A 19,078-nucleotide genomic window follows, 5' to 3' on the forward strand; every position below is an offset into this window, starting at 1 on the left:
GCCATTATTGTCTCATTATACCGCACTGTGAATGAATCAAAGTAAATATATAAGTCGTCATGAACACATCTGTCCATCAGACAGAGGGCTGCTGTGCCTCCTGTCATCATTAATGGACGTCTCTTTAAAATGACCGCACAGAGGAGAGGAGTTCTCATTTCTCTAACCGCCTGCTGCTTCCCCTCCTCTCTCCTCGGTTCCCCTCCTCGGCTCCTCCGCTCGCATCTCCTGTGGGCGGGACTAAGTATCGAGGATAGGAGTCGAGGAGGGGAGTCGAGGAGGGGAGTTCGAGAAATGAGAAAGGGCCATGGATGTATGGTCTGGTACTGGTGACAGTGACATCCGTTAGCTAGCTCCGAGCTAGCACCAGATGCTAACAACAACCCCCGTAACTCTCTCAGTCTATTTCTCTCTCTTTCTCCGACAGGAAAGAGCTCTCCCTCTCCTTATGGTTGAAACAGCTTCTAATCTCCGTTAGCTCCGAGCTAGCACCAAATGCTAACAACAACCCCCGTAACTCTCTGGCCCTTTCTCATTTCTCGAACTCCCCTCCTCGACTCCTATCCTCGATACTTAGAGCACTCTCATAATAACGTAACACTATCAGAGACTGGATATACCCCCCCCCCCCCCTCTCTGGTCGCTACAATGTGGAAAATAAATTACGGGCCAAAAGCTGTATTTACAAGTATTAAAAGTAAGCAGAGGACACCAAACCAACTGACACCTGCCTGTCTGCTGCATCGACGCACACACTGTACCACACACACGCATATACAGCTCCTAAAACAGGCTACAGCCGTAGTGTATTTGATTGTGAAGCACTAAATGGTTTTAGAAAAATATCGACTCTTTGTTTGTAGATATCTACTAAACTAAAGCAAAAAGAGTAGGCCTGTTCTACTGAGTGATATATATTATACACACTGCTCTGCTTTCTGCATGGACCTCACAGCTGTCGCGTCGCGATGAAAGCAGTTAATAAAATAATATCCAGGGGATGCATGCAGAGCTGTCATTGGCTGAGATAAGTCCGGCCGTGCGTCACGAGTCTTTGAAACATCTCTGTTGCCGGAAATGCATCCACGAAGCAACCGTGGAGGACCCATCAGAGAGCCTCCTCGACGCTCGATCCTCGGTCCTCGAAGTGCATTTAGAGAAATGAGATGTCCTTCAACATGGCGCGCTGAAATTCATTTCCGGGTCACTACCGGAGGACCGAGGAGATTTGATAAAATGAGAAAGGGCCCATGTACTCGATCTGCAGCTCTGCCCGATCTACAGTGCGCATGTGCGAGATGGTCCGCCATATTGGAGAACTCCGGACGGCAATCCAAGAAGGACCCTTGACACAGTGGCTTTTGGCAAAGCTGAAAAATAAAACTCGAGAAGGATGAGTTATTGTTATTACAACGTGACTTCACTATTATTTAACAACTCTTTTTATTGGGTTCTTTTATTTGGGGTTAAGTACATTTTCAGAATAAGTGAGAAATTGATTTAACTTCTGTTAGACAGCCATATGCCATACATTTTTGCATACATTCACAGTAAATATTTATTCAGTATGATAGCTGTATAAGTTTTCCGGGTCATAACCGGAGGACCGAGGAGGGGATTTGATTAAATGAGAGAGAGAGAGAGAGAGAGAGAGAGAGAGAGAGAGAGAGAGAGAGAGAGAGAGAGAGAGAGAAAAGAGAGGAGAGAGAGAGAGTGAGAGAGAGAGAGAGGAGAGAGAGAGAGAGAGAAGCGAGAGAGAGAGAGAGAGAGAGAGAGAGAGAGAGAGAGAGTGTGTGTGTCGCTCTCTCTCTCTCTCTCTCTCTCTCTCTCTCTCTCTCTCTCTCTCGCTCTCTCGCTCTCTCTCTCTCTCGCTCTCTCTCTCTCGCTCTCGCTCTTTTAAAAAGTGGGGGGGACACAAATGGGATTTTGAAAAGTGGAAATTATGCCCATGATTATAGGACAGCCCAGGTTATGATCAATGATTTTTCATGTAACAGATATGTAGCTGTAAAGCATTCATTTACACTTTTTGATAAATAAGTTTCAGTTTTTAATAGACTGTCATGAAAAGAAGTGTGCATTATATTTTGAATTTGTTCTTTTAGTTTATACATAATGAAACAAAAGTTTAAACATAGATAAAACATTTAAAAAACATCAAATGAAAGAGAAATAAATGTAAAGATATCTATGTAAATGAAGGCAGCAGGCATTGCACAGCGGAAACACAACTGTGGGTATGGTGGCAAAGGGATGCCATGTGGACAAGCTGGTTCTTCACAGTGCTGTTCAGCTAATCTGAGCCGAGGAAAACTTGATATTGGAGAGCCAGTATGTTTGGCGAATGGCCTCAAACTTTTCGATGAGGGTTTCGAATGATGGCCGTTGTGCTGAGTCTGCAGCCCAACACTGCTCCATTAAAATCTTCACCTGTTTGTTAAAAAACAATCATTCTTAATATATCAGTCTACTAATAATCTGAATAAAATGTCAATAGTGTTTAATTAGTACCTCATGTGGACAGTTTTCGGGGCCAGGCAATCGGTGCTGCTTCTCCAACAGCTTTATGAGCACCATCACAGTCATCTGTTCCTGGGTGTCTTGCATCATTTCCCTGAACTTCTACAAAACAAACACAACAGAGCAGATTGTGCATCTTACAAAGGGATTCAAAATGTACTGTAATTGTCTAACATGGGAATTTATTCTGATTAGAGCTTGTTATAAGAGGCCGGTGATGATGTACCTCTTGCGGGCTTTGGCGATGTACACAGCGGGTCAGGATCTCATACAATGTAACGCCAAAGGACCAAACATCTGAGGCAAAGGAGAATTTATTTTCCTTCAAGCACTCAAGGGCATACCTATGCATACAGAAAAAAACACAGTTGAGTGGTTATCATTGAACAGATAATTGAATCCATATTTTAAGTGCTGCGTGAACTTACCAGAAGACGGGACTGTCCCCATCCTCACGGACACGATAGTAGATATCGCCTTCAGGTATGTATTTGGTCAGGCCAAAGTCTCCAATCTTCACCAAACTCTCATTTTCCACTAAGACATTTCGGGCAGCGAGGTCTCGATGGATGTATCGTTTGGAGTGCAAGTACTCCATACCCTTTGAAAGTAGACAACATAAATGAAAGATGGATCTAATGAAGATAGGATTGCAAACTTTAACAGTGTAAAAAAACTGATGAACGTTGTGGCTCATCTTTTAAGAAGTATCTCACCCACTATAGAACAGACTAACATGAATTTGGAAATCTGGATTAGCAAAAACACAAAACATCTGCACTCACCTGACAGATCTGCTGAGCGAACATAAGGGCCTGAGGCCTTCCCAGCTTACGTTTGGGAAGGTACTCCTTCAGGCTCCCCAGAGGAAGGTACTCCATTATCAACTGCACCACCTGTCCTCCTGAAAATGTACAAAGCATCAGTACTCATCCTTCATTCTCCATCAAAGGCACAAATGACCTGCTGCCTACTCTAGTGTTGAAGGTGCTGTGATGCTCAGTGTGCTGTGAGATGAAGTTTATAATATTGACATACAAGGGAGACAGGGTTGCATTTTGAAAAGATTTTCAATATCTACAGAAAAAAAGCAAGGAACAAAAATCTATTCCCTGAATCGTCCGCTGACCACTGTAAGCTGAAACAGAGTAGTTATCAAGCACTTCTTTCCACATGTAGTCAATGTATGTTCATTTATATTTCAAATAGAAATGCGGTAAATGCAACTTTTTTTAAGTTTGACCTTGTATTTAAAAAAATGTTTCAAAGAACGTTAATTGACAACATGCAAGCACATTTTTGTAACTTTTTTGTAGTGGCAAATTCAATTGTATGTCACATACAAAAGGTTATCATATGAGCAGGGGAGAAGGCCAGCAGAAAAAGCCAAGGATTTCGATTTTTTGTTAAAGTAGCATGCATGGGATTGAATTGCAATCTTATGCATTTTCACTTTTTCACTGACGTTTTCATAACAGATACATCTCTAATTTCAAAAAACATAAAGGAAGCAGTCCGAAGACAGCTGAGGACTCACCGAGTTCAGTACAACAGCCTTTGTACTTGACAATGTTACTGTGATAGAGTGACTTGAGGATGTCAATCTCCTTCATCCAGCCTTCAAGCACTTGACTGTTCTCTTGTTTCAGAGCCTTCACGGCCACGCGCTCTCCTGTCCCATCATTGGCCGGGTCGTACTGGTAGAGAGTCACCTTCCCAAAGTGTCCCTGCAGACGGAGCAATGAGCAGGGGGATTATTCTCGAGCATACAGGAAGAAGAATACCACAGGTAATGTGGTATTGGATCTTACCTCTCCCAAGTCCCTCATCTTTTTCAGGTAGCGTTTGTGGAACACGCTCGGGTCTGAGTCAGGGAGAGTTTCACTGGGGGATATATCCGGATCTGTGATCAGGAAAAACCAAGACAAATTATATACATATATCACCAAAATTAGACTGACAAAAAAACTCAGAGGTGAGCTAGTAAAGACCAACTTTTGATTATGATGTCTGTGAGCTCTCTGAGCACAGTGAGGAACGAAGGCCTCTCCATTGGCTCGTAGGTCATACACATGCTGATGAAGCGAGCCAGTTCCTGGGAGGATGGTTCTGCTAAACGGCCTTTTTGTTGATAAAAGCGCTCTTTCTGTTGTGGGGGGGGTTATATTGTTACAAATGGAAGTCAACAGGCCAGGTGCAGCTTGTGGCTGTTGGAAGAGAAATACCTCGGACAATGTGCTGCCACTCATTGGAAGATCGCCGTTGTTGCAGATTTCCAGCAAGGTAACGCCAAAGCTCCACTGGTCAGCAACATTTCCAATGGGTGCGCCGCTTTCCACACACTCGGGGGCAATCCAGGGGATACGCTCAAGACGCTCTACAGTGCAGAATAGGGACAATTAAAGTAACAGAGGTGAAATCAATACATTTTTGTGTGCTCTGGTTAAACCTTTTTGAAAGAAAAACATAAAAACAGCAGAATTTAGACAAAACTAACCACGGTGTTTAGAAAACATATGTGAGCATTTTGAGATTGACTGATTTATTTCTTAAATAACACATTGTGAAATAACACTTTAAGAGAACAGGACACAAGTCAGAGGAAATGGTCTGGTAGACATTTCCTGCTTCCGAAATCAGATTTATCAGTAAGGCAGAACAGTAAAGAAACAGAGAAGTCTTGAAGCTGACTGAGACCTTCTTGGAAAGTGAGGTTTATTAGGAGGGAATTTCTGGTACTGACCTTCCCTTGAAAGGACACTCAGGGCAATTCCTGGGTCGCTCAGCTTGACAAAAGGAGAGGTGCCGAGCTCGAGACCTCGCCTTGCCACCAGAATGTTCTTAGCACAGACGTTTCCATGAAACAGCCGTTTGGTCTCCTACAAAGATGACAAACGCACTGGTAATGTGTTTTTGTGATGCGAAGTATCGAAGAAAACAAGTGAAACATAAACTATTATCGTTGTTAATCTTAAGGCAAAAATGAACTTCATGTGCACCACTTATCGTTAAGTTTTGTTTGATAATAAGATAGTATCATTTCCTTCCTGCAGCTCAGACTCAAAACTTGACGTCCGGTTTAATAGCCCCACTCCCCTCTTTCTGTTAATATTTTATATATTCTAAATATTGTAGCACCTGATTGTAAAGCTTAAGACGATATAAAGATGAATTGTACCACACTTGTATTACATCACTCTCAATTCACGTTAATGACCACTTAGCTGTGGTCAATGTAAGTGAATTGTATTGAATAATAATCTGTGGCACTCAAAAACAAAGTAGTGTTTGCACTCACAAGATAATTGAGGGCAATGGCAAGCTGTTTTGCAACAATGAATTTCCACTGAGGAGTCACAGAGGCCTTTTCCTTTCGAAGGAAAACATCCAAAGGCCCAAACTCCACAAATTCTTCCACCATGATATCTGTTAAGGAATAAACAAGTTTGACGGATTGAAGGTTCCAGTACATCCCCAAAATACATGTAAACAAGAAGCATCCTCTTTAAAAACAGAACAGGGCGAGTATGTATTTGCGTCACGGCTCACTTGGTACAGGGATCATACATTTGACTAAAAACACAAACAAAGTGTGTGATGAGGAAGTAGCAAACGAGGAAGTCACACATCTAAAAGTATAACCTGAGTTTGTGACGGTGAACAGTGTTGTAGCTCTTACTTTCAGATCCTTTGACTGACACGCCATGTACAAACACCAGGTGACTGTGGGACACCTGGCTCATGAGACTCGCAGTTTCTAAAAAACCCTTAGAGAGAAGGGAGAGAGTAAAGATTAGAAAATATACATGAGTGTTGGTAACTATTGAGGCCTTTTTCAGAGATCACAAGGCTTACTATATCGATATCTTTATCACTTTGGTCCAGAATCTTGAGAACCACAGGGATTCCTTTGCGGTCAGCCAAGTTGTTGTTGAACTCATCATCCTCATCATTTCCCCCCCCGCCTCGCACCAGCAGACGTCCTGAGTAGATGTTAGTTCTTGTCCCGCGGCCCAAATGTTGTTCCTGATGGTAAACAACATTTGCTGGTCAGTCACACAACTGAGAACAAGAACGTTAGTCCGGCGGAACAGATGGTCATATGTAGGTGGAGAATTTGTCACCTGTACAAGCTCTCTTTCCTTGATCTGGTGGAAGCGCAGCTGAGTTGTGTTCAGGAACAAGGACTCCGTGCGAGCACCTTGCCTCATCACCAGAAGGTTGGAGAGCTCTACATCACACAAACATAGATAAACCTATGTTAAAGGGATGGTTCACCACAAAAATATTTTTCTCCCTGGCTAGTTATCAATCTAGATCATTCTGGTGTGAGTTGCATAGTGCTATCAACCATACAGATCTTCGCTTGAATATGATGAAACAAAATGTCTTGTGGTGCTTTAAGGGTGCATTCACACCTAATAGTCCGTTTTCTGGTGCGACATTGTTTCATTTTTCAGAAGGTTCGGTTTGCGTTCACACGGGCAAAACTCAAACGGACTATAAACTTTAAACACAAGTCATGTGCACGGAAATGCTGTTCAACCATTGGTCAGACATTAAGGGGGTAAAAACGCAAATCCCGGCAATTTCTACCGGAGCCCCCGCCATGGAGCATCGGCACTTTCGGCAGGTTATTCTCATGCTGCTGTTAATCTGGAGATCAACAGAGACTAGCGGCCCGCGCATATGATTATATAATCAGACAACGTCCGTTAAAAAACATTATAACTCATATAATGAGAGACGTTCTGCAGTAAGGAGGGGCGTTTCACCGACGACAGGTGTTCTTACTTTTATGTAGCTGACGGAGAATTGTTACTTTACACGACACTGTTCACACGTCATTCTGCTTCACTCTTTAACTAAACAACCGCGGATGTCTTGAAAGACTCTTTCGCTAAAGATTTTGAAGATATCCGCGTTCTTGTGACACGTAAATACTGCGCTTCCTATGTTTTGGTGCGGACTGCGTTCACACCAGCAATGAACCGCTCCAGAGTTCGCAAGCAGCGGACCAGAGTCCGGTTGTTTAGTTCACTTGAGAGGTCTCGGACTGCGTTCACACCGACCCAAATGAACCGTACCAAGCGGCTAAATGCACCAGGGTTCGATTCAACCGGACTATAAGGCAGGTGTGAACGCACCCTGAAGAGACAGAACAACGCTTGATTCATTGAAAAAACGTATTGGCAATATATTTTAAATGAGCTGGTTACTTAGGATAACCCACAGACATTGAAATATTTTATAGGAACTATTCTCCTCCCACCGAACTACAGCCGCCAATGAATGAGCATAAGCCTATTGTCCATGACTAGATGTAGGCCTTCTTCTGCACTGTAGAGAAACATTGTTTGTTCTCTGGATTATCTTCAGTAACTGGGTCAGGATTTCAATTTTTGTTATGGCACTTTGAGCACTACAAGCCAAGTTCCATGTAGTTATATGATAATAATTGAGAGAAATAAGTAATAAGTCGATATCTCCAACACTCTGCATCACATCAAAACAAGGTTGATAAACAGCACTGAAAGTGAGAGCAAAATTATGTATTTATGATTTTAAGGTGAAGACAGAAAATCTTTAAAATACACAGTGGGACATGGGCATAAGTCAGCAAAACAGATCAATAATTGAAAAGCCCAATTGACACAAACCTGCTTGTTTTGGAAAACAGCATTTCTTTACAGTAAAGCTGTCCGAACCAGACTGGAGGACAAAGGTCTTGAGGCTTTCCGTGAGCTCCTTCATACTGGAGAACTCTCGATCCCAGCCCTCCAGACAGAATTTGGAACCCTTGAGCAGAATCCGAAACTGCTTGTGGTTTGGCCTTGATCCATTCTGTGAACCAGAAGTACATATAAACACACACACATTTACACAATCACTGCACTACAATCTATTCCAGAGAGGAGTGTGGGTGTTGACTTACCTCACTTTTTTTCATGACTGCTAGGATGATGCAGTGATAGTCGTGGGCACTCCAGCGTACCAGGAAAGCTCCCTCCTCTGCCTCCTTTTTCAGCTTCAGCAGCACAAAATCATCACTGGAATCACAGCAGACTTGTGATATAACACACTGTGTTTCTCCACATCCTGCCTGTGTCTGTATGTGCATGTGTAAGAGGATAAAACTCACTGCAGAGGTCCATGCAGTCCATTTGCTACACTCAGCACTACCCTTGGGGGAGCCACTTCATGACAAAGAAAGTGGTGGGCGAATGCAGTCAGCCGGTTGTATCCATCAAGCAGGGAGATGAAGGAACGGGCCTCCTGGCTGGAGTTCATCTGAACCTCCTACATACACGCACAGAAACACCACTAGCTTACAATCAGAGATTCCTCCTACAGACGCATTCAAAACATAATGAAACCCCTGAAGCGTACTCAAAGCTCCTATAGCCATAAACAGGTAGAATTAGCACACAGTACAGGACATTCACGCTTTAAAGATTTAACAATCTGATCAGGAGAACATCTTATATTCAGAATACTAATTAAACTAATGCATCACAAACATATTTACCACTTAAATGTATGTATTTGAGCTTTTACATAAAAGGGTAAACAAGTGCTCTCACCATGCAGTGGTTGTCCTGAGTGCTAATGCACACATTATCTCCAGTGAGGGCTATGTGCGTAATTTCAGGGAAATCACAGAAGGACGTCCATTTGTTGGGAGTGTTTGCGTTCGGTTGGTCGGACTGTTTTCTTTTCTTCATGTAGTCATTTCGGAGGTAAGTGTTTGCCAGTGCCTAGATAAGGAGACTGAATCAACAAAATGTCCACACTGGAAGAATACACAACCGGCCACAGAATGAGACCACCAAAGCTTGAAATTGCATTCTAACAAACCTTCTGACCAGACACTTTCCTCCACTGAATCCCCTTGGTGCCTGACATCATTATCTCGTGTGTGGCAGGATCTATACAGTTGCCTTTTGAGGCACCCTCTGTTTGGGTGGTGTTGGAGAAAGAGCTGCTTCCATCCCCGTCCTCTCGAAGCTCCAGCTGGGATACAGAGAAGGTTTCTGTTCCAAAACTCGGTGACAAGTGTTCAAGAGTAGAGATGTACTTGTACATGATTTCCTGTGCGCCCAGTCTCCCCTTATCAACAGTGTGCTGCTGGAAGGTCCGCACAAACTCTGCAAACACCCGACGGATCCTGATCTTTGTCAGGAAGTTGACTCTGGAAATGTGTTTGGCGAAAGATCTTGGAATGCATCGTAAGAAGCTGAAAGACCATTTAGTATAGAGGTTGACAGATTTACAGATTAACGTGCAATAAGTCGTTATTACTTCTTCACTGCCCCATGTTCAATCCTTCCAAAGTAATTACCTGATTTTTTGGGCAACATCTTGCAAGGAGCAGCCTGTTTCCATTGCCTGATGTGAGAGTTGAAGCACAGCCATCCCCAAGCTCTCATTTTCGAAGCGATTTAACTTCTCCTCTGAGTCCACGTCTTCCACCTGTACCACTTCGTTCACAAATTCATATTTTGCCTTTTGGAGACAGAAGAAGCAAAGAGGTTAAGTACTTAAATAGGTTGAACCTGCGAAAATTGTGCACTCCTATAATACACAAAAATTACCAACCTGGGAGAACAGGTATTGTAAGGATGCGATTTCAAGCAAGGGAGAACCTCCCTGACCTGCCCCAGATCTGAGAGCATAACGGTAAACACTCGGCTCCTTCCCACTGAGTCTGTGCCAGTTCCGAAAGTAGAACCTAGATACAAGGAAACCAGAGAAAGATTGTGAATATGTTTCATCTGTGTGTATATGTATAACAGTGCTATAAAAACACACTTACCTCATACAGTAGTGAAGTACAAGGCTGGAGTTCTCTGGAGTAAACGTGTGGTTTGGACTGTACCAGCAGCTTGATTGTGGATTGTACAGCGCAAACAACACATGGCATAGAGGTGTTATACCTGGGGAATAACACAGGGATGTTACACACACTAGCCACCAGCAGGATAAAATACCACAGGAAGATAAACGTTTACTTTGGTCTGTATGTGTGTATTCGGTCACTCTTACCTACAGCCTCCGCAGCTGAGATGCACAGGTCTTCTGCTGTGACTTCTCCATCTGTATGGGACAAATATCTTTCCCCTTCCTTTGACCAGAACATGTAAACATGGATACCAGGACCCTGAGGGGGGTCACACAGGCTCGGGAACGCCCCGTGCCTTGAATGCTTGGATGACCCACGTTTGGACATGGTGGGGACAGCCAAATCACTAACAAACACAAAGTAAAGGAGAGTATTTGCCTGTCATCAACTGTTGTGGAATCATGAAGGCATTATTCAATTCAAGTCAAGTTTATTTATATAGCCTAAAATCACAAATCCTATTTGTCTCAGAGGGCTTCACAAGTCAACAAACACAATTGGTAATGTAAAATAATGTAAAAACAACAAACGTATCTAATAAGATCAATGTGTAAATACCAATTTAAACCGAAACATAGCACAATGACACAAATACAGTTAGAGTAGGCTACAATAAATAAAATTCCATAAAACGAAGGGTCCATGAGGATGTATAAAAGGGGTTTAAAACCACCAGTCTTACTGTACGCTGTACTAAAAAGGAAAGTCTTTAACCTACTCTTAAATGTGTGGACACTGTCTAATCGTCACTGGAAGTTGATTCCAGAGGAACGGGGCTTGGTAGCCGAAAGCTCTAGCACCTGATCTTTTTTGTTGAAGGCTCGAGTCAACAAGGCAAGGCAAGGCTACTTTATATAGCACCGTTCAACACAAGTGCTTTACAAAAATGAAAAACATTAAGAGCATTAAGAAATAGTGCAGCAGAAATACATTACAAAATGGCATTTTTAAAAACAGTAATTCAAAAGCTAATATAATAAAAAATAAACATAAAACAAGGTAATCTATAAAATACATAAATAAAGAGGTTCAAGTGCAGTGTAAGATATGAACGCAACGACAAAAAGAAAAATCTTCAGCCTGGATTTAAAAGTAGTAAAAGAGTTGTAGCAGAACTGCAGGTTCTGCAGGCGTTTAGAAATATCAACCTTTTCTCTATTTTTCGTTTCAAACTGAAAAACAAACTTAAAACTAACATGCTCTTCCCAAATGACACAACATGTATAAATAACTTCTTAGAATATGTTGTCAGAATATGTTGTCAGGAAATGTGTCACAAGGCCTACCGAGGAAATATTACTCGTGTAACTTGTCTACATTACACAACACTGTACAGCACTATAACAGGTCTACAAGTTATTTTTGTTTTAATATGAATACGTATTATATATAACAGATTGCGTCATTAGGTGGCCGAGGCTCATAATCACGCGTCCTGAAGCATTTCACGATGTATCCGACATCTATGACCAGGAAATATGTAAACACTATTAGAGACAAAAAAGCTAAACAACCGGTCTAAAAAATAAGTATCTTACCATTGAACGGCGAGCTTTTCACAGACTTACTTCAAAGCCAAAGGAGAGAAGAAGGGACAGTCGGGCTTCATTATCTTCTGAGCGTATTTCCCCTTCGCCCACACAAGTTTCTGGTGAACTGCGAAGTGTCGACTCTGCAGACGGCTGGTTCCTGAACGCAATATGGCCACTCCCTCCACCAGGCATGCGCGCACACGCACGTATGATTTTTCAAGAATAAAACGTCGAGAATTAAAGCGATTACATGTGTAGGTATACATGGACGTGTATAACTTATTAGATATATATATATATAACAACATATGCAGCAAACGGGTGGAAATAGAACTCCTATTGTATACCATTATTATGTGTAAAAGTAGCAATACTCAAGTAGACAAATACTAAATTATTATGCTCAAAATTACTTGAAGTATCAAATACAATTATTATAAATAACCAGTTTATAATATTGTACTTGTGTGTCTTCTGTCATTATTTAATCATTTCAACTGGCCACTTTTTTTCATGTGCATTTGTTTTATGTCAGGTGTTGAGAATGCATTCTGCACTTGTGATTTCAAAGCCTCCCCCCACCTTTACAGTTAGCTGTTTCATCCAATCAGTGTCATGTCCATTTTAATAGCCTTATGTTCTTTAACCTTCTGTCAGGCTAAATGGAGGATTAGCTGTCTTTCACCATTTCATTTTGATTGCAATATATGGTAGTACAACAAGTATGTGCCTCCAATCCTTTATCACATTCATTTGTCTCACCGTAAAGCTTGGAGGGATTTTGTCAGTTTGCACTCACCTTCAAAATAAAAGCATTGAAAGTAAAAGTATAGAATCCACACGTACCTGGCACTGTCTGTCGGTACTGTTATTAATATTGTTTGTCATTTAATGTGTATAGTGACGTATTAAAGGGCATAGCATACCCACCCTATTTGGCTACAGTACCATTCAATCTCTATGTAGAACAAATGTCATTTGTAAATACCAAAGGCTTTATTAGAAAACCCAAGCAGATGCAGTCTCTCCACATTAAAAAGCAGCCGTTACCACGACAACAGCTCTTGCAGATGGATAATATTTGTGTGATTCTTTTATGGTACTATGTTTTACGACCTCTTACATCATGAGTGGAAAAGCATGTCACCCGGACCTTGCATTTATAGAGAAAACCACAACGCATTGGCCTTGAGTTTTGGGATATAATTCAACCTTTAGTTAAGCAAGTTTGTAGAAAATGTCACTTTTGGGGAAATAACCATCTGAATACATGGTTGCTTAAGCCCTGAAAGTCTAACAAAAAACATTAAATGTGTAAATGACACACAAAAAAAACATCCATCATTAAGTGCACAACCTGAATATGTATAGGATGGTTTTCAACTATACAGCACAAATGAAGCAGGCAGGCACTCACACACAAATTGATAGGTGTACACAAATAAATGTAATAACACAGCTTATGTCTAAAAAAAAAAAAAAAAAAAACCTAAACACAAGCTGCACTTTCTTTTCCAAGCAGGAGTTACGCAGATAGGTGAATGCTAGTCTCAGCTTAATATTTTTTTTAAAAAGCGAATTCATTATTTCATGATTGGCCAACTAGTCATACACAAAGTGGAGCCGCAATACAGTGGGTAAGTACATTTGCAAAAACAGCACATCATAGAATCATTGTAGGTCATTCCTTCTTAGTTTCTTCCAGCTCTTGTTTCACCTCTTCATAGGTAGGATCTTCCTCTTTTTCATCCCCATCATCCGTCTTGGAGTTAGGGACCCAGAGCCCGGACTCTATGCACCTCTTCATTTGAACCTTCGCCTCCTAAGCACATAACACAATCACATTTATTAACATACCCAAAGTAGGACAAAGAAGACACACGTGAATCAGGTAACTTCACATTTACATAACTGAAATATGAAATAAGAAACCTACCGTTGGGTCCATTTTGCTAATAGCCTCTTGTAACATTTGGATGTCCTTATCATCAAAGCATTTCTGCATCTCCTGCAATTAAGAACATGTTTTGTAAGGCATTTTAAACTTCAGAAAAGAGAAAAAAGTGCACATGCGTTTTGTAAAAGGACTCACAGCTGGCAGTGACTCATACACCTCCACAGGATCTAGCCCTCCAGGTCCCATGCGTTTCTTCCGCTCCTCTTCCTCATACTCTTTCATTGCCTTTTCGATGCGGATCTTTGCCCTGCCCCGAACTCGCTCCTTGAACGACTCTAGCTCGTCGTTGAAAGCTTCCTGGTACTGCTGATCTGCTGTCTGTGAGTGGACACATAGTTGTGTGTGTTGGCAGACATAACAATGAGCATTTAATTGAACATAAAACAGGTATTTTCCTTGGTTATGATGTTTCTAAGAATGTTTTGATAAAGTTAGGAACCTGAAGAGTATGTTAACACTTTGATTTTGCTGACCTCCAGTGGTTTAAAGATTCAACTCGCTGCAGTGTTACAGTACAGGTGTACTCCAGTAACTGTGACATCACTACTACTGTAGGTCTGGTCAGAGTTGAAATTCTCAACCATGATGAAATCAGAATCCCTTTATTAGTCCCACGGAGGGAAAATGTGCGAAGTTACAGCAGGAAAAAGAGCCACAGACGGCTTAATGTTACATATGTTAAATATGTGACATGCATTTAAAAAAACTACGTTATGATATAATTAAAAGAATATATATAATAAAAAATCAAAAGTTACATAATTTTAAAAATACACATCCTGTAACAGTTCTTAGGATTTAGCAGCCAGGAATATATTACACAGTTATTAACGGCATCTATAATGTGTAAAAGAATAAAATTGGGTTTAAGACACTGTTGTTTTTTTAACATCACTTGACTTAAAAAACTGTAGTTCCTAGTTTAGGGTCTGAGTTTAGCTCCTGTTCCCTCCATAGTACCTTGAACTTTCTTTATCAAAAAAGCTATGAATTATTTGATGGACTTTGTGGCAGTTACTCACCTTGATCTTGGCAAAGAATTGCCGAAAGCAGCCGCGGGGATCCACCTTGAGGCTTTTTGCCAACTCCAAAATGAACTGCATGACAATGGTCTGATGAGCCACTTGCTCCATCAATGAGTGTTTCTACAAAAAAAAGGAATTTAAGAATAATGTACACATTTTCAAAACACTATTGCTGGTGCATGTTAAAGTATCACAATGTTACAGCCCATAAAACAAACTAAGTACCAGTTCCCTTGGAGCTAAATGTTAAGAAAAAACATTCCGTTTGTTTTTACCTCCTCAACTTCAAGGTCAATGCACATGATGACCAGGTAGTTGGCAGTCTCTTCACACACTAGATGAGAGTTGTCAGAGAGGTATTTCTGGCTGTCATCCCAACGCCGCATCATGCCTGTAGTAAAGAAGAAGATGGACCTTTATTTTGAAGACCGCAATGAAAGGCCAGCTGTACTTTCTTTATATACCAACACTCTGAAAGATGCATAGATATCAATAAGACTTACCAAAATGTTTGATTTGCTTCTCGTTTTTCTCCACAAAGGTTTTATGCTTTGTCTCCTTCTCTTCTTCAGTCTCTTCAGTGGCATCAGGCAGGACATTGACGACGCTCTGAGGAGGACGAACAGGGGCAGAAAATCATCATTACAGACTATGTTTCTGATAAGGACAGAAGCTAATTTATTGTCTTATATACATTTTTCTATTTTATTTGGATGGATAAATAAAGATATAATTAACCAGATTGTTGCAAAAGGGTGTATTATTTATTTTATAGCATAGGCCATGCAAATAAATCATCTTTAAATGATCTGAAAAAGGGATAGATACGCACCAAATGTACTGTTAAAGTGCTATTGAGAAGTTACTTTTATAATTATTAGACTAAAGACAGAAAAACACGACTCAATATATTCTAATAAATATAAACTTACCAAAGGCTGATAGAGTTTATTATTTTGTTTGTTACTTTCGTACTATTACAATCTTCTTAACCACATGTCATTTTGTTGAAATTGTTACTTGTAGTGAAAATATAACTATATGATGCCAATCCTAAATCCAAAATCTGCCTCACCTTGCTGAAACCCTCCTTGCTGAGCGTGTCGACGTTCCATGGCATCTTCTTCTCTTCCCGGTTGTGTTCTGCTAGCTTCTTATCTATATCCCGCTCCTCTTTTTTCTGTTTCTTCTCCTCGGCCTGGGCTTTGCTCAGCTCTGCTTTGGCATCATCGGTTGATGAAGCGGACAGCTCTTGTACTTTCTTTTGTGCCTCTGCCAGCTTACGACGGCTCTCATTAAGTGCCTTGCTTATGTCGTCACCCTTTTTGTGGTAATCTTCCATTCGCTCCACACGTGCCTGAAGAACAGAAATGATAACAGTTATACATAAGTCCACAGCACAGGTACAAGGGTTTCATGTTGTCTTTAGGGAACTGGCTGAAGCCATTGGAGGCAGCTTCTCCATAAGTAATGGTCAGAGATGACTACCTATACCACTGATAGTGACAATATTATGTACACACATTATCTAGAAAATGTGTTGTGATCATTTAAACTAATTAAAATGGGTAATATGATACTTTAGCACCAGCAGTAATGGTAAGACCACAACATATCACAATAACAGTGGGGGTCAGTGTTGCAGAACAAATGCCAATGTAAAGACGTGAAGCAAGCTGTAGTCTGTTTAGTCCAAAATAAATCTGGTTTGGGTCCTACCCCTCTCAATGATTTATTGAAGTTATTTGCAGTCGTATACATCACCAAAGTGAGAACAGGACACAGTTATGAAACGAAGTATACATGTAAATACGTACTGTAAATATACAATTGTTTAAATCTGTACCTGGTGTCTCCATCTGAAGAGGCTGGGTGTGTCGATGTTGGGGTGGGTGTCATCTTCGTCGTCTGACACCTCGATGTGGTCCCACACGCTGTAGTCTATCCTAGACATTATACCAGTACGAGCCAAACAACGTTAGCTTCGGATATGACTCGGCTAAGTTAGGAGGCTAAACCAAGCTATCCTCAATCTCCAATCTAATAAAAGCCGATGAAGCAAACAACTCAACACTTTTGACTAAGATGTTTTAGTAGTCGATACAGTGGCTGGCTGTTTCTGGCCAAGGCAAACTTAGATGGACCTACACCTACCTAAGGCGGGCTAGCGAGAAACTGCTACAGATTTCTAGAAAGAATCGTTGCTGCACATTTCCGTTTGGCGTCACTGCGTCATTACGTCACTGCGTCATACGCATGTACGACGCCGGAAAAGAAAAAAAGACGACTGTTGTTGACGACAGTTAAGTGCTAATCAAACTCAAATAACCTGTGTTTCATGCACATGGTTACTGCTTATGTTCTGCAAAAAAAGCATCAACTATATATTTGCAACATTTTTGACAGAACACCACTTTTATTTTAATGTATATTTAGGTGATGTCAATTATTCCCAGTAATAAGATGTGTTATCAGAGGCCCGACTGTATTTTCAATTATCATAGATGAGACCTCTGCTTACGTTAAAGATGTGCTAAGTTATATGATTGTATTATATATATTTAGTATTAAAATTGTTATTATTAATAATAATAATATATTAGTATGCTGCCTCATATGGATGTTTCCTTTTTTTTATATTTACTACTTATGTTGTACATGTCATCTCCAATAACCTATGCCTGTCTGTTTCGTTTGTATTTTAAAAATACAATTTCATGTAATTCATCCAATTTATTTTTGTTTATTTTGTATTCTTGAAAATCAATAGAGGTGCTGCGTTATACTGGTAATTATGTTAGGTCAACAGAGTCAGTGTACTATTTAACTACAAAAAAATGGGTCAGGCAGGTGTCAGTAAAGTAGTCTGTACACATTCAATCCTGGGAAGAGGTATAATCTCTTCATATACAGTCAATAGGTCTAATCAGTCAACATTATATTCAAACACAACTGATTGGTTTACCATGAGTGATTGCAGGCCCTTAAAAAGTCACATCTGCATTATGAATGTTTCAGTAGCATAGTAGTAGTAGTAGTAGTAGTAGTTCCTTTGAATTTGATGACATGAAAAGCCACAGAACACAATTGCAGAACACAATTATTTTTAATAAATAATCAGTTGACATTGACAGTGTACATTATACATTTCCAAAAGTTATGATGTGCCAGAGAGGTAGGACATTCTGACTGGTTGAACACGGGTCTAATTTAATAACAGGACTAGTGGTTACACTCCATATAGCCTACTGTAGGTGTGCCAGCCCCAGGGCTCAAGTGCCTTTCTGCAAAGACATGTCAAAATGTTTGCTTCGAGAAAGGCCATTTCACAATTCTTCAAAGACTATTTAAGTCACTGTACTTCGCTGTTGCAGGATAGAGACAATGTGACAGTAAATAAAACATTGATACAATGTGACTTTTCACCATGATTCCCATCGAAAGCATCCCACAGGGAGCTATGTGTTACTTTGGTTTTCCGTGGGTTTTGAGTCCTTGAACCCGGAGCAGCAGATAGAGTTTCCGGCCTGAGACTCACAGCAGCGCCGCATGTCCCGGATCACATCCTGACACATGCTCTCCACGTATTTGTTAGCTGCAGGAGGAGTTAGCACATGTTACTGTGGGGTTTACTTAAACAAAACATAATTGCATTCAAATGACTGTTGTGTGTACCTTGTAAACAGTGTTGAATTGCACATGCTTGCTTTTGACACGGATCTTTCGGTGGCATATCTGCTGAAGCGGACCGAAAAGGGACCATTTCAGAATATGTTAAAAGTAAACACATCAGGCACTGCATTACAAAGGACAGAACATCACTCATAGATATATAAAACAGTTTCGTTGTATATTCTTGTCCCCACCTTGTCTTGAATCCGGGTAGATTGCAAGGACGTATTTTGATGACGATTTAGATTAAAGGTCGTATGTTGGTGAGCCGCACTTCCTTCTGCGGGACAATGTTTTGATCACGTGACGTTTGGATAGAATTTCAAATCATGATGTGAAAGAGTACAGCAGCGACACCTGGTGGTGCGTAATGAATTACATACAGACATTAAAACAATACAAACTGCTATTTCTGTTCTTCAGAAAAATAGTCTTACCTCTATGAATTTATGGGAAGACCGTTGCTTAT

At 40.8% G+C, this 19,078-nt stretch overlaps 3 protein-coding genes across 5 annotated transcripts; all 3 read right to left on the reverse strand.

Moving 5' to 3' along the window:
• Window positions 1–1,832: 1,832 nt before the first annotated feature.
• tyk2 (tyrosine kinase 2) lies at window positions 1,833–12,104 on the reverse strand. 2 transcript variants are annotated; one of them, XM_034088972.2, is made up of 24 exons: window positions 11,992–12,104; window positions 10,567–10,769; window positions 10,337–10,457; window positions 10,120–10,252; window positions 9,863–10,026; window positions 9,379–9,757; window positions 9,105–9,278; window positions 8,663–8,820; window positions 8,456–8,570; window positions 8,181–8,364; window positions 6,645–6,751; window positions 6,376–6,546; window positions 6,200–6,287; window positions 5,819–5,946; window positions 5,264–5,399; window positions 4,746–4,897; window positions 4,516–4,666; window positions 4,332–4,423; window positions 4,058–4,247; window positions 3,306–3,424; window positions 2,949–3,121; window positions 2,747–2,864; window positions 2,512–2,622; window positions 1,833–2,430 (listed from the first exon to the last, which is right to left on the reverse strand). In XM_034088972.2, exons 1-24 carry the CDS (start codon window positions 12,030–12,032, stop codon window positions 2,290–2,292), a joined length of 3,549 nt encoding a protein of 1,182 aa, XP_033944863.1. In that variant the 5' UTR covers window positions 12,033–12,104; the 3' UTR covers window positions 1,833–2,289. The 2 variants fall into 2 exon arrangements, with proteins under 2 accessions (XP_033944863.1, XP_033944864.1); XM_034088973.2 differs by having other exon boundaries at window positions 11,962–12,085.
• Window positions 12,105–12,929: 825 nt separating this feature from the next.
• LOC117451420 (hsp90 co-chaperone Cdc37-like) lies at window positions 12,930–17,169 on the reverse strand. Its single transcript, XM_034089711.2, has 8 exons — window positions 16,784–17,169; window positions 16,013–16,294; window positions 15,441–15,546; window positions 15,213–15,328; window positions 14,935–15,057; window positions 14,048–14,230; window positions 13,892–13,963; window positions 12,930–13,777 (listed from the first exon to the last, which is right to left on the reverse strand). The coding sequence occupies exons 1-8, from the start codon at window positions 16,889–16,891 to the stop codon at window positions 13,637–13,639; spliced, it is 1,131 nt and encodes a 376-aa protein (XP_033945602.1). The 5' UTR covers window positions 16,892–17,169; the 3' UTR covers window positions 12,930–13,636.
• An 855-nt stretch (window positions 17,170–18,024) lies between these two features.
• On the reverse strand, window positions 18,025–18,914 carry cmc4 (C-x(9)-C motif containing 4 homolog (S. cerevisiae)). Of its 2 annotated transcripts, none has more exons than XM_034089644.2 (3): window positions 18,804–18,914; window positions 18,613–18,672; window positions 18,025–18,532 (listed from the first exon to the last, which is right to left on the reverse strand). In XM_034089644.2, exons 2-3 carry the CDS (start codon window positions 18,668–18,670, stop codon window positions 18,396–18,398), a joined length of 195 nt encoding a protein of 64 aa, XP_033945535.1. In that variant the 5' UTR covers window positions 18,671–18,672; window positions 18,804–18,914; the 3' UTR covers window positions 18,025–18,395. The 2 variants fall into 2 exon arrangements, with proteins under 2 accessions (XP_033945535.1, XP_033945536.1); XM_034089645.1 differs by having other exon boundaries at window positions 18,613–18,675; window positions 18,804–18,913.
• Window positions 18,915–19,078: the final 164 nt, after the last annotated feature.

This window comes from Pseudochaenichthys georgianus, chromosome 8 (genome assembly GCF_902827115.2).
Source record: "Pseudochaenichthys georgianus chromosome 8, fPseGeo1.2, whole genome shotgun sequence".
Classification (NCBI taxonomy): Eukaryota; Metazoa; Chordata; class Actinopteri; order Perciformes; family Channichthyidae; genus Pseudochaenichthys; species Pseudochaenichthys georgianus.

What these genes read in the sequence shown, in the direction of transcription:
- LOC117451420 (XM_034089711.2), bottom strand. Translation starts at nt 16,891, where the DNA reads ATGTCTAGGATAGACTACAGCGTGTGGGACCACATCGAGGTGTCAGAC. An exon ending in GAAGCAAATCAAACATTTTG is followed by an intron (nt 15,329 to 15,440) that starts GTAAGTCTTATT and finishes TCTTTACTACAG; the next exon opens with GCATGATGCGGCGTTGGGAT. An exon ending in TTAGCAAAATGGACCCAACG is followed by an intron (nt 13,778 to 13,891) that starts GTAGGTTTCTTA and finishes TTATGTGCTTAG; the next exon opens with GAGGCGAAGGTTCAAATGAA.
- tyk2 (XM_034088972.2), bottom strand. Translation starts at nt 12,032, where the DNA reads ATGAAGCCCGACTGTCCCTTCTTCTCTCCTTTGGCTTTGAA. An exon ending in CTCAGCTGCGGAGGCTGTAG is followed by an intron (nt 10,458 to 10,566) that starts GTAAGAGTGACC and finishes GTTATTCCCCAG; the next exon opens with GTATAACACCTCTATGCCAT. An exon ending in AGGAAAGAGAGCTTGTACAG is followed by an intron (nt 6,547 to 6,644) that starts GTGACAAATTCT and finishes GTTTACCATCAG; the next exon opens with GAACAACATTTGGGCCGCGG.
- cmc4 (XM_034089644.2), bottom strand. Translation starts at nt 18,670, where the DNA reads ATGCCACCGAAAGATCCGTGTCAAAAGCAAGCATGTGCAATTCAACAC. An exon ending in AATTCAACACTGTTTACAAG is followed by an intron (nt 18,533 to 18,612) that starts GTACACACAACA and finishes CTCCTCCTGCAG; the next exon opens with CTAACAAATACGTGGAGAGC.